The following is a 14,204-nucleotide window of genomic DNA, read 5'->3' on the forward strand; positions in this document are numbered from 1 at the left end:
TTTAAGTTAAACCAAAATAATTAAATGAATTCATTATTAGTTCATGCTCATAAATACAATAATTAATGAAACCTACTACTTTTAGATAGTAACTTTTTTTTCAGAAGATTAGTTTAACAATAGTTTAAACACTTTTAGTTTCAGTTTCAGAACAGCGTCCCCAACACTGCACTCAGACATATGAAATGCTGACCTGTGTTTCCTCCAGACCACACTAGAGGACCCATAGATAGTGAAGCACTGTCATAGAGATTCAGAGCCCTGCGCTCTCTCCGATGATGTCCAGAGTTACAGCTCTAGAAGAGAAAAGAGTCAAATCCAGCTGTACAAATCCCTGATAAACATCACTGAACAAACACAAAACCAACAGGAGTGCACAAAATCCCCAGCAGAGGGCAGAACAAACATGTTTAACAGCCTTCATCATTAAACCTCAACACCATAATATCTCCCTGTGTGTGTTTAGTGTTGAAACATCAGTGGGAGATTCTGAAGACTTTTTAAACTCACCGTTGAGCATTGTTCACTGGACAGAAGGCAAAGGTGAACAGCACAGTGCAGGTAAAGCTTAGTGGAGTTTGCAGTGAAGATGAACATCCTGAAGGAGAAACGGCTGCTTGTGGAGACGCCGTTCTGCAGCAGCTTCACTGTGTCGTCCTCAGGATTGGGACACCTGACAAGATCAACAACCACAATCAACAAACCTAATTATGTCATCAAACACATTCAACTCAGAAGTGATTTCCAGTCAATCATTTCACAAAGACTGGAATCTAGTTCTTTAGTTCTGACATACTGAAAAGATACAAATATAAAAGTTACATGGATTATTATTTATTCAAAAGTCTTTACTCTTCAGTAATGAGGTCCCAGCGGAGACTGTAATCAGCGTCATTCACAGGTGTAGCCCAACACGTGTCCATCACCAGGGCAAACTGGCGGCTGTCGACCCCCTCAACATCAACCTCCACATGCATCTCCTGGTCCAGCTCTGCATCCACTCTACCAGTAAAGGGCTGAGTAAACTCTTCATCCACATACGGGACCATCCGCACCTGATAAACCCCTTCACCACTTGGGAGGACTTTGTGCATGGTGCTGTACAATTAATGGACATTTATGTTAAGATTAGTATATGCTTAAAACATATATTGTTCAAAGGAATACTCCCACATTTATTTTATGCAGTATTTTTTCTACTTAAAGATTAGTTCTACCATAAACTCTTTCATTGTTGTTCATGTTTAGCAATATTTTCTTTACCACATTCATGAGAGCATGGGCATCAGAGAACCATTATATTAGTGGGACAGATCCAGTAAATACATTTAAGACCAATACAGTTGATCCACTCATTTTCATGCATCTCTAATTCAGCACATAGTAGGTCTGTGTATGTTTCAGAGTGTCATGGATTGGTCAGGCTCTCACGACCCCCACTCACGAAGATCACCATCACCTGACTTCTAATGAGCACACAGCTGCATCACATTCACGAGCACCAGATAAAAGCACAGCACTCCAGTCGCTCATTGTCCGGGCTCGTCTCGACGAAAGCGGACGACTGAGCGACCACTCAGCGTAGTCATCCTCAGCTAAACAAACGATTTACTTACCTGTTCTCTTTGTATTCCTCCTAGTCTTCCTGGTCCTCCCGAATCGTCCTGTCTTCCAGTCCTTCCAAGTCTGTGTCATCCTCTGTCAGCTGTATCTGGTGTGTGCTGTCCATCCTCGTGTATTCCTGTTACCCAGCCACGGAGGAAAAGACCCCAACATCATTCCTGATCCTCCTGGCTATCCTTCATGTGCTCCTTGTTGTCATTCAATAAACACCCTAACGTTTCCTTACCTCTGTCTCCTGTCCGCTTCATAACAGAAGCCCGGACCCATAACGACGACAACATGAGCACCCTCGATCACTTTCAAGAGCTGGTGGACCAGTTGAAGCGGATTCTACAGCCACCAGCTCCACTTTCCAACGCACCACCAGCACCGAGCACTTCCGCCTCCACAGTTTCTTCTTCGGCCCTTCCTTCCAGTCCCATGGCCCGACCAGCGCCCTACTCAGGCGGAGCGGGGGAGTGCAATGGTTTTCTGTTACAATGTTCCCTCATATTCGAAATGCAACCTTCTCTATATCCCACAGATAAGTCAAAGATCGCCTACATCGTATCACTACTCTCTGGACCTGCACTTAAATGGGCTGAGACGATCTGGAACCAAGCCGGGGCCGGTCATGAATTCCATCACTACCTTCACGGAGTATTTCAAAGAGGTGTTTGGACGTTCTGATGGGGAAGTAGCCGCTGGAGAGCAGCTGTATCATCTAAAGCAAGGTACTCTATCTACACAGGAATATGCTCTCCGGTTTCGCACTCTAGCAGCTGCAAGTGGATGGAATGAGAGATCGTTGTTGACCACGTACCGGCTCGGCTTGGAACCCACTCTCCGAATCCAGCTGGCCACATTAGATGATACAATGGGTCTGGAGAGATTCATCCAACATTCTCTCCGATGTTCCGATCGTCTCCGTTCCTATCAACAGGACACCATCACCCCCTCGTCTGCACTCCTCCAATCGCCTGAGTCAACAGCCTCTCCAGAACCAGAACCCATGATAATAGAGTCTGGAAGACTGACATCAGCGGAACGACAGAGGAGGCTGACCCGGGGTCTGTGTCTATACTGCGGTGTCAGTGGACACACCCGTATGGAGTGTCCCCTTCGTCCCATTCGGACTTCAGTGAGTGTATTCAGTACGAATATTGAACAATGTAAACCACTTACTACCACCGTACAAATAACTACTGCCTCTATTTCTCTCCTTGTCACAGCCCTCATCGACTCCGGGTCAGCAGGGAACTTCATCTCCCAATCCCTCTGTCGTCAACTCCACCTCCGTACTGAGGCGTCCTCGCATATATACCAGATACAACCGATAACCCAGTGCACTCGATCTTCGACCCGTATCCATCGACAATGCGAAGACATCCTTCTTCAAGTGGGGCTGTTACATCAAGAGAGGATTCAATTTCTGGTTCTGGAGGGTGCAAATATGGACATCATTCTAGGGCGCCCGTGGCTGGTGAAGCACGATCCCATCATCTCTTGGGGCACAGGAGAGATAAAGAAATGGGGATCTGGATGTACACCTACCTGTTTTCCAAATCTCCCTCTTCAAGGTCGGAACCCCATTTCTTTGTTTGCAACATCGGTCGAGAGCCCTCCTGAGAAGCAGTCTATCCACATTCCTAAGGAGTACAGCTCCTTTCATGATGTCTTCTGCCCCAAGAGAGCTTCCCAGCTACCGCCGCATCGGCCATGGGACTGCGCGATCGACCTAGTTCCAGATGCCCAGTTGCCAAGAGGTAGGATCTACCCGCTCTCGCTTCCAGAGAATCAGGCAATGGAAGATTACATAAGGGAGGCTCTGAGTCAGGGGTACATACGTCACTCAAAATCACCAGCCGCCTCAAGCTTCTTCTTTGTGGCCAAGAAGGACGGAGGGCTGCGTCCATGCATCGACTACAGGGTCCTAAATAACGGTACAGTAAAATACCGATATCCCCTTCCTCTGGTACCAGCCGCTTTGGAACAGCTCCGAGAAGCTAAAGTCTTCACTAAATTGGACCTCCGCAGCGCGTATAATCTGATAAGAATACGTGAGGGGGACCAATGGAAGACAGCATTCGTGACCCCTACTGGCCACTATGAATATGAGGTCATGCCTTACGGTCTGGTCAACGCCCCCTCCGTATTCCAAAACTTCATTCATGAAGTCCTCCGGGAGTTTCTTCACCACTTTGTAATAGTGTACATAGATGACATCCTCATTTACTCCCGGAGTGAGGCCGAACATCGCCAACACGTTGCGGAGGTCCTACACACATTGAGAGAACATCACCTCTACCTCAAAGCGGAGAAATGCTCATTCCACCAGAAGTCGATTCATTTCTTGGGATACATCATTGATCAAACCGGTATACGTATGGATGGGAAGAAAATTGAGGCTGTTCTATCCTGGTCAGAACCCACTTCCATTAAGGAGCTCCAGAGGTTTCTTGGGTTTGCTAACTTTTATAGACGGTTTATCAAGGACTACAGCAGGATTACATCACCTCTCACTAATCTCCTCAAGGGTAAACCCAAAGGACTGGAGTGGACCAAAGAAGCAGCCGCAGCCTTCCGCCTTCTTAAGAAGGAGTTCACAAGGGCCCCACTCCTGACTCATCCTGACCCAAATCTTCCTTTCGTGGTGGAAGTGGACGCATCCACCACCGGCGTCGGGGCAGTATTATCTCAACATCATGATACACCGCCCCGACTGCATCCCTGTGCCTATTTCTCTCGGAAGTTGAGCCCGGCGGAGCAGAATTACAGCATAGGAGACAGGGAGCTGCTAGCAATCAAGCTAGCCTTGGAGGAGTGGCGTCACTGGTTGGAGGGAGCCAAACATCCGTTCCAGGTGATCACAGATCACAAAAACCTCCAATATATCAAAGAGGCCAAGAGACTATGTCCACGTCAAGCCAGATGGTCACTTTTCTTCTCACGTTTTGATTTCTCCATTTCCTATCGTCCAGGACCCAAGAATCTAAGAGCAGACGCTCTCTCTCGTTTACACGAGCATCACGATCATGAAGAACTCCCAACGAAGATTCTTCCCGAACACATCTCCATTTGTCCGATCACCTGGAACGCTCCTCCAGTCGTTGCCACTCCGGAAGCCCCTGCTCCGCCGGGATGCCCTCCTCATCGGCAGTTCATACCACCTGAACACCGGGTAGATCTGATCCACTCCTTACATACCTCGCTAGGCACTGGACATCCAGGGATCAACAATACTCTCTCGCTAGTATCCCAACGATTCTGGTGGCCAAACATGGCAAGGGATGTGAGGCAATATGTTCAGGGCTGTAAGGACTGTGCCCAATCCAAGAGCCCACGTCATCTACCCGCTGGAAAGCTCCATCCCTTGCCGATTCCGAACCGTCCCTGGTCACACCTAGGAGTGGACTTTATCACTGATCTCCCTTCGTCAGAAGGTAATACCTGTATTCTAGTCATAGTAGATAGATTCTCAAAGTTTGTCAAACTAATCCCTCTGAAAGGTCTTCCCACAGCCTTTGAAACAGCCGACAATATCTTTAATCAAGTCTTCAGGTCATTTGGTATTCCAGAAGATATTGTGTCGGACAGAGGTCCACAGTTCATCTCACGTCTATGGAAAGCCTTCTTCAAGCTCCTAGGTGTGGCCGTCAGCCTCTCTTCTGGATATCATCCCCAAACCAACGGGCAGACAGAGAGGAAGATTCAGGAGGTGGGACGGTTCCTGAGGACCTTCTGCAGTGGTCACCAGAGCTCCTGGAGCCAGTATTTGGGCTGGGCAGAATATGCCCAAAATTCACTGCGGCAACCCTCCACCGGACTCACGCCATTCCAGTGCGTCCTGGGCTTCCAACCACCGCTCTTTCCCTGGGATGGCGAACCATCTGATGTCCCCGCAGTGGATCACTGGTTCCGGGAGAGCGAGAGAGTCTGGGACGAGGCTCATCAACATCTGCAGAGGGCAGTCCGTCGAAGCAAGGTAACCGCCGATAGAAGAAGGTCTGAAGAACCCAGATACACACCCGGACAAAAGGTGTGGCTATCCACCCGGGACATACGCATGCGACTGCCCTCTCGCAAGTTAAGTCCCCGATTTGTTGGTCCCTTCACCATCGTGGAACAGGTTAACCCCGTCACCCACAAACTACAATTACCCTCTCACTACCGTATTCACCCTACATTCCACGTATCACTCCTGAAACCCTATCACGATCCTGTTCTTCCCTCCACAGAGCCTGACCACGAAGAGGAACCCCCTCCTCCACTGCTCCTAGAAGAAGGAGCCGTCTACGCAGTGAAGGAGATCTTGCGTTCCCGACGTCGTGGTGGCCAGTTGGAGTACCTGGTGGACTGGGAAGGGTACGGCCCCGAAGAAAGGACATGGGTTCCCAGAGCTGATATTCTCGATCCTAGTCTCATGGTGGAGTTTCATGAGAGCCACCCTGAGTTCCCAGCGCCTAGAGGCAGAGGGAGACCACCACGGCGTCGGAGGTGTCGGCCCTCAGGAGCGGGCCCTGGGGAGGGGGGTACTGTCATGGATTGGTCAGGCTCTCACGACCCCCACTCACGAAGATCACCATCACCTGACTTCTAATGAGCACACAGCTGCATCACATTCACGAGCACCAGATAAAAGCACAGCACTCCAGTCGCTCATTGTCCGGGCTCGTCTCGACGAAAGCGGACAACTGAGCGACCACTCAGCGTAGTCATCCTCAGCTAAACAAACGATTTACTTACCTGTTCTCTTTGTATTCCTCCTAGTCTTCCTGGTCCTCCCGAATCGTCCTGTCTTCCAGTCCTTCCAAGTCTGTGTCATCCTCTGTCAGCTGTATCTGGTGTGTGCTGTCCATCCTCGTGTATTCCTGTTACCCAGCCACGGAGGAAAAGACCCCAACATCATTCCTGATCCTCCTGGCTATCCTTCATGTGCTCCTTGTTGTCATTCAATAAACACCCTAACGTTTCCTTACCTCTGTCTCCTGTCCGCTTCATAACACAGAGAACCAAATGCCATAGTTAAATAACCTCCATGTTTTCAGCACTGGCTCCTGCAGCCATTACACAGAGAAGTAAACAAAGCTTAGCATAGCTGCTGCTCAGGTGGGACTCGCTTTGCGCTCAATACCTGACTGCAACTAAAGCTGCTATTTAAGTCAGTGTTTATAATTAGTTTGCCTTGCTTCAAAAGGCATTATAGATATGTTGTGACACTGAATTACATTGCACTTATTATGTTCCTATAATACTAACAATCATCTGACATGTTTAGGGCTAGTTGGGTAGCTACAGAATATGAATCAACCAGTGTTAGCTGCTCTAGGGTGCGTTTCCCAAACAACGACATAACTGGTTGCTGAGCTATCATAGCACGATGCATATTTTGGGGAAAAAAGTAGTGACAAGTGTTTCCCAAAACCGTAATTTCTTTGTCGCAGATCAAATGAACCATGTTAGTTATAACATGAAAGGTTCATATGACACTCTAAATAGGATGGAGCAACAACTTCTTTAGAGAAAATCCCCATAACTTAAAAAATATATATATATATATATTCAACATTAGTTTTAGTAAAAACATGCACTCGTTTTCCATATTAATTGAAATATATGTAAACGACACATATAGGGCCTATGTTTCCTTTACAAATATTATTGAGAACATTTCATATTCTAAAACATAAACCCACTAACAAAAGGCTACTTAATAATAGTAAAATAATATATATATAATTATTTTTACAACTTTGACACATTAAAACCACTGCAGAAATGTTCTAGGCCAATATCATTTACTGCACATATACATTTATTAATAAACAACATAGTATACTATAAATTAAAACTATTAATTTAACCTATATATTTTTGTTTTGACAAACTTTGGAGAAGTAATATAGATTCCGCTTTCCATAGGTCACCTACAGCTGTTGTCATGAGCCACATCTGCATTCAAAATGGCATAAATTATTTGAAAGTGCACTGCGAAGGGAGCGCACTTGTCAATAGAAAGATTGGAAATAATAGGAAAACTGAACTGTAAAACAGTCTTTAATAGAGCAAATTACACGTAAGAGAGGTGGCTTTATATTTTTTTTCTTTCAAATCATTCCGAGTTTAAATGTTAGAATATTCTAAATGAATAGGGCATAGGGGGATAACTGGGAATAGAACACAACCAGGAACTATGCTTCTAACTACAGCTCTAGAGGTGTAGTTGCAAACGTACAAGTTTTCCACGCAGTTTGCGAATGTTTGTTGGACTGATGGATTTGGGAATCACCAAATCAACAAACTATGTTTGTAATGACAGAAATTGCATCCTTAGTTGGCTAACGATCAGTGGTTTTATTTATTCATTTATTTTTTTATTTTATTTTTTTATTTTATTATTATTTTTTTTTAATCTAGAAAACATAAGCAAAGCACACTTCTTCAAAAACCCAAATACTAGCCTATACTCAAGTACATTTTGAATGGAATGGAAATAATGGAAATGAATGGCTGAATGGTAATATAGGAGGGCTAAAGCGACTGTGCTGTTTTATAATTTTACTTGAACGTTTCAGCGAGACATCAATCAGCTGATTTGTTGTGATCTTCGAAAAACTCACGAAATGTTCTCACAGCTGCTGCGTTCATCAGGGGGCTTGGAATGACGCAAATTAAACAAAAATGCCCCAATTGCAACCAATTAAGATGAGAGTTAAAAAACATTTGGTATACAGTTAAAGAAGACGCGAATACACATAAATTAGGGGAGTTTAATCACCAAAACAAGTGAGTATACCGAGGGTATGATCCTCAGAAGTTGTAATACCCAAACAGCTTGTGGAAAAAAGTAGGCATACTGAGTATACGTGCGTATAGCAAGGACTACACCACTGCTAATGATGGTTTTCGGAAACGCACCCCAGGACAATGAGAGAAGCTTGTAGTTGTACTAGTGACATTAAAAGAAAATGTTCACATGGTATATGAACTTACGACACAACCAGCATTAGTGATACCTGAGGACGGGTTTGGCCACTTTTGCTTTCAAATCTACAGCTATTCATTTACATCTTTGCGTATTTCTGTTTCGAAAACTAAAAAAAAGTTGATAATTAATCTTTGTTCTTGACAGAAAGCACAACAATTCTATAGGACCCACCCACAATGTACTGTTTATATTCCTCTCCATTGAAAGCATTTAATTATGTTTTTGCTTCCAATGTCCATGCACAAAAGCAGCGGTAAATAGAGCAGTAGTGATGTGTGTATCAGATTAGATTTTTTAGTCTTATCCTTATTTCAGTTTTTTTAAGGATTTTGTTCATGTTTTGTGTTGTTGGAGGTTGGAATATTTCTAAGACGATTAACTACAATGAACGGTGCAACCAGTAAAAGTACTCAGAACTAAATAAAACAGAGTTTGAACAACTAAAGTCTGTGAGATGGTTTAATTTGTCAAACTACAGCAATAATAAACCAGAATGAGTGTATTGTAGCACCTCTGCAGTGGGTTGATCTCCATGTTCATGGAAAGTGTTTGTGTTTGAGGATAAACACAGCTGAAAGAAAGCTTCAGGATTCTCACTCTGCTGATGAGACCTTCTGTTCCCGGCGTCCCCACAATATAGTTACTGTAGATGAAGTGGCTGCCGTTGGCCTGCAGACAACACATAGACATTTTTTGTATATATATTGTATATTTTTATATCAAGGAACAACACCTGTTGTCAAGTGAAATAATATAAGTCTTATATATTATTGGTGGAGAATGCGGGCAAAAGTGTCAGATGTTTTGGTAGCATGTTCTTCTTCACTCTTCATCATTGAATGAACGACTTTGAGAAGTTTCTAGGCAAATCTGTTTAGACCCTTTCTATTATGTGGCTCATTTTCATAACCTTTATTGACATGCCTTGAGAGTACACAAATAGTCAGGGTTGTCAAATAAAACTAGTCACTATGAATGTTGGGATGGTGTACATGTAAGGAATAGTTGATGACAGGCCACTGAATTTGTAGAAAATAGTGTACACCCAAAGTGATAATGTGGCCATGACACAAAGATAATTGTATTTAAGACATTTGCCAGGTTTTTGTTCTCAAACTGCTCCTGTATGTAAGACTAGTCTTAAACAGCTCATCCAAAGCCTTCTCTTAAAGCTGTGAAATATCTGAAATCATTCTGTTTAGTCATGTAGCTGTAATGTGGGCCAAACCTGCCATAACTACTTCACTACTGTTGGTTTATCTGAAAATAACAGCACACCTTAGAATGATCAGCCAATCAGACTCAAGCATTCAACAGCCCAGTAGTATAAATCAGATTTAACACACAGGTAGTTGATCATACCACAAGATTTGTGCCACAGATGTGTTGATCGTTGTCGAAGTTAAACTCCACTCTGCCGTTCTGGACGGTTCCTCTGCAGCTGGGGTCATTGAGGTGTAAGTGCTCAGCTGAAAAACCAGCTTCAAAAAGCTGACAGCGAGACACAGACATGGAGCCAGAGCTGCTCTCACAGGTCTCATTGGAATCTGAGAGAAAAACATGATCATTAATGACACAAAAACACCTTTTATTTCACATTTTATTGTAGAATCACACACTAACCAAAGGAGTCTTGAGGTGCTCGCTGTTTTTGGTGGCCTTTGTTACATAAACAGCCATAAACACCATTTTTCATCCCACACCTTTCCTCTTTGGAGCAGTTGAGTTCAGAACAGGGGTTTCTGTCATCTAGAAAGACAATATTATTAATATATTTATTATTATACGTTTTTCTAACACACCATTAGACCACATTTATAATTTAAAAAAATCTCAAATAAATAACTAAATATAATAATTATTATTTTATAAGTATATTATATACTGTATAACTGCAGATGTATATGCTTGACAGCTTCTGTCCTCCCTACACTCTCAGAAAAAATAGTTTTGAGGTGCTGGAGCATCATTTTGACCATGTAAACATTGATGTTGTTGGTCCTCTTCCTCTATCTCTGGGGTACGCTCACCTGCTTACGATGGTCTACAGGACTACTAGGTGGCCAGAAGTCATGCCCTTAGTGTCAACATCAACTGCGGATATTGCACTTGCTTTCATTGGCACCTGGATAGCCAGATTTGGCACACCTTTGGACATCTCCACTTAGTGTGGACCGCAGTTCACATCTGAGCTTTGGGCAGCTGTTGCACGTAATCTGGGTGTTAAGCTTCATCAAACTATGGCTCATCAACAACAAACGAATGTCTGCTCTGCGGGCTGCCCTGAATGATGACACTGTATGACGAAGGGGGTATGACGGACTCCCTTCGGTTTTGCTTGGGCTTCGAACAGCCCCCAAAGAGGATCTCCAGGTTTCTTCGGCAGAACTGGTGGTGGCAATTTTGTCCCTAGTGTCAGCACTCCATGGTCTGGAACTCAACACCCTTCCATTTTGCAAAGTCCTGCCTCCTCTTTTGTTCCACTTTCTACCTCTCAGACTTCACAAGTCTTGGGTTCCGGATGAGCTGTCTTTGGTGAAATTTGTGTTTGTTCGACATGATGCACACAGAGGTCCACTGAAATCAATGTACGATGGGCCATTCCAAGTTCTACAATCTACGTGTAAGACATTCAGGAATGATGTTGGGGGAAGGTCGGAATGTGTTTCAATTGACCGCCTGAAATCAGCTCACAGAGACCTGGGTCAGCCTACTCAGCTGGCTTTGGCACCTTGGTGTGGACGTCCTATCTCCGTCAAGCTAGCTGAGCCACCTGTTGCTCAAGATTCTTCTGGCAAGTGACCTGGACACGAGTGGGTCGAAGTATTCACCCTCCTGTTCATCAGGATGTGTAAATTTCAGTGAATTCTGGGGGGGCTGTTGTGGCGTGTACATTTATACATGTGACAGAATTCACAAGTTGTTCTTGATGTTTTATCCTTTTTAGAGTTCGGAGCTGGAAGTGACGGGGTTGTTTTCCCCTTTAAGAGTGGAGTCAGAGGAAGTAAATAAAGCAATCAGTTTACAAAGTTTATTCCTCTTGCAGTTGATGTCTCTTATTTTTATTTTCTCCGCTTAATTGCCCACAAGGGTATACTTTTGTGTGTTTTAGGTACTAAGATGTACACATTTGTAATTGTATGTACCTTTGAGGTACAAATGCACTTTTAGTTTCTAATACACTCATAGCACTTTAATCTGAGCAATAGTACTGCAGATTGTGATACAGAACATTACATTACCGAAAATTATGGTTTCAGCTGCAGTTTCTGTTGCGGTCATCTCTGGTGTGTCAGTTGTGTAGCTAGTGCTAAACCTCACATCTAGAAACACAAATAAATGTCACACAGAAAGCCATCATCTCTAACATAAACAGAAGGCAGAGTTAAATGTGTGTCCAGTACCTGCACAGTATGCTAAATTGCAGGTGGTCGGCCTCACAAACTCATAGACATAAAAACCTCCAGGACAGGCTTTGACTTGAATGGGATTGGACTGGAAATAGCAGCAGTTGTTGCTCCAGTGTCCGCAGACATCTCGAGTGACCACTCCATCCTCAAGTGTTGGATGTCCTCCGCTTAACCACAGTGGAGCATCAGTGCCGCAGCTATACTCATCAACACATGTGTCTGGCATCTGAACACTCTGACCATTAATGAAGAGACGGTACCAGCCGCTCCAGCTCACCGCACTGTCACACATTAACTGAGAGGAGTTTTGATTGCTGGTGGCTCTCCAGGCATCATCCAGTACATTGTAGTTGTAGCAGGGGTCAACAGGGGGATCTGTTGAAATGAACATTTAGAGAAATAAATATTGCTGAACATTCATACATTCATAGTCCCTTTATTCATGAGGGGTCGCCACAGTGGAATGAACCACGAACTTATTCAGCATATGTTTTACAACGGATGCCTTTCCAGCTGCAAACCCATACTGGAAAACATCCATACACTCTCACATGCACTATGGCCAATTTCATTCATTCATTCATTTTCTTTTGGGCTTAGTCCCTTTATTAATTCGGGGTTGCCACAGTGGAATGAACCACTAACTTATCCAGCATATGTTTTACGCAGTGGATACCCTTCCAGCTACAACCCATTACTGGGAAACATCCACACACACTCATTCACACTCATACACCACGGACAATTAAGCTTACTCAATTCACCTGTACCACATGTCTTTGGACTTGTGTGGGAAATCGGAGCATCTGAAGGAAACCCACGTGAACATGGGGAGAACATGCAAACTCCACACAGAAATGATCAGTGGTTGCCACAGCGGAATGAACCGTCGACTTATCTAGCATATGTTTTACACAGCGTATGGCCTTCCAGCTGTAATGCAGTACTAGGAAACCTCCATACACACATTCACACACTCACTCTACGGCCAATTTAGTTTATTCAATTCACCTATAGCGCATGTGTTTGGACTGTGGGGGAAACCGGAGCACCCGGAGGAAAACCACGCCAACACGGGGAGAACATGCAAACTCCACACAGAAATGCCAACTGACCCAGCTGGGACTCAAACCAGTGACCTTCTTGTTGTGAGATGATTGTGCTGCCCTCAAAAGGTCACTGCACATTCATTGTGTTTGTCTTTGTCTTCTGTTTGCATGTTTTTTATTATATAAAAAACACCCACAGTGGCTTTTCCTATACCCTAACCTTCTTGCTGTGAGGCGACAGTGCTAACCACTGAGCAACCGTGTCGCCTGAGTCATCAAATGTATATCAATATTATATATTATTTTAATTATTAACATTATTATTAAAAAAAAAAACAGATCATAGTGAACTACATCTTGTTTTGACGTCTTTCAGGGAGGAAAGCGTTAGTTAGGGGGCCCAAACTCCCCTGTAATTCACACCCTGGTTGTAGCTGAAATCTGTAGGATGCTGACCATGCAGGAATAAGTTTGGTGAGCATTGCAAAAATGGTAATTATTGCTGTACAGTGTCACAAAAATGACTCTAATTTGGTGTGCGCATAGCCAGTAGCCACAGCTGTATGCCAACTTATTGCAAAAGTCTTATGGGTAACCAGTTGTGTCTAATCAAGGGCCACTGTCCTGCATGTTTTAGCTTCGACCAGCTACAACCCTAGTAAGTTTGAAGACTTTATTTATTTGGATTGCATCGTCTTTTTGTGCAGTTTTTGTTCTTATTTTGTGTGCTGTGTTATTTATTTAACATAGGTTCATTCTGAAAGCCCTACATATGTTTCTGGAGATAGCGAAGTATGTAGCAAGAAGTAAGTATGGCTGCATTTCATTTTTAAAATGATTGCTACCGGGCCCTATGACGCCATTCCTTTACACCTTTACTGGCTGACTGCTCACTTCCATATGGAGGACTTTCCCACTATTAACACTTTGTCCAGTACGTGTACGTCAGCGGACTTGAGATGCACAGAGTTGACCACAACGACAGGTTTCAAGTCCGGTGAGGAACGGTAAAACAAAAACAGAATCCAAAAAAATAAAATAAACAAGTTAATAACAGGGTGAGAATGTGGTCAAATCTGAAAACGTAATAAAAATCAGGCGAGGGGTTTTCTTTTTCTGGGTTGCTTTTTAAAACTGTCGGTTGGGTTTAGGGAA

General features: G+C 43.9%; 1 protein-coding gene across 1 annotated transcript in view; it reads right to left on the bottom strand.

Annotated features, from left to right (window-relative positions):
* The window catches only part of LOC130238029 (uncharacterized), a 28,165-nt gene that overhangs the window by 2,784 nt on the left and 11,177 nt on the right, over positions 1–14,204 (bottom strand). Inside the window, exons 10-17 of the mRNA XM_056468907.1 lie at positions 11,995–12,375; positions 11,833–11,913; positions 10,214–10,339; positions 9,953–10,137; positions 9,102–9,259; positions 853–1,098; positions 511–673; positions 194–296 (exon numbers count right to left, since the gene is read on the bottom strand). Coding sequence (XP_056324882.1) covers positions 194–296; positions 511–673; positions 853–1,098; positions 9,102–9,259; positions 9,953–10,137; positions 10,214–10,339; positions 11,833–11,913; positions 11,995–12,375 — 1,443 coding nt within the window. The remainder of the gene's footprint in view (positions 1–193; positions 297–510; positions 674–852; positions 1,099–9,101; positions 9,260–9,952; positions 10,138–10,213; positions 10,340–11,832; positions 11,914–11,994; positions 12,376–14,204) is intronic.

The sequence above is a fragment of the Danio aesculapii genome, chromosome 12, assembly GCF_903798145.1.
Source record: "Danio aesculapii chromosome 12, fDanAes4.1, whole genome shotgun sequence".
Taxonomy (NCBI): Eukaryota; Metazoa; Chordata; class Actinopteri; order Cypriniformes; family Danionidae; genus Danio; species Danio aesculapii.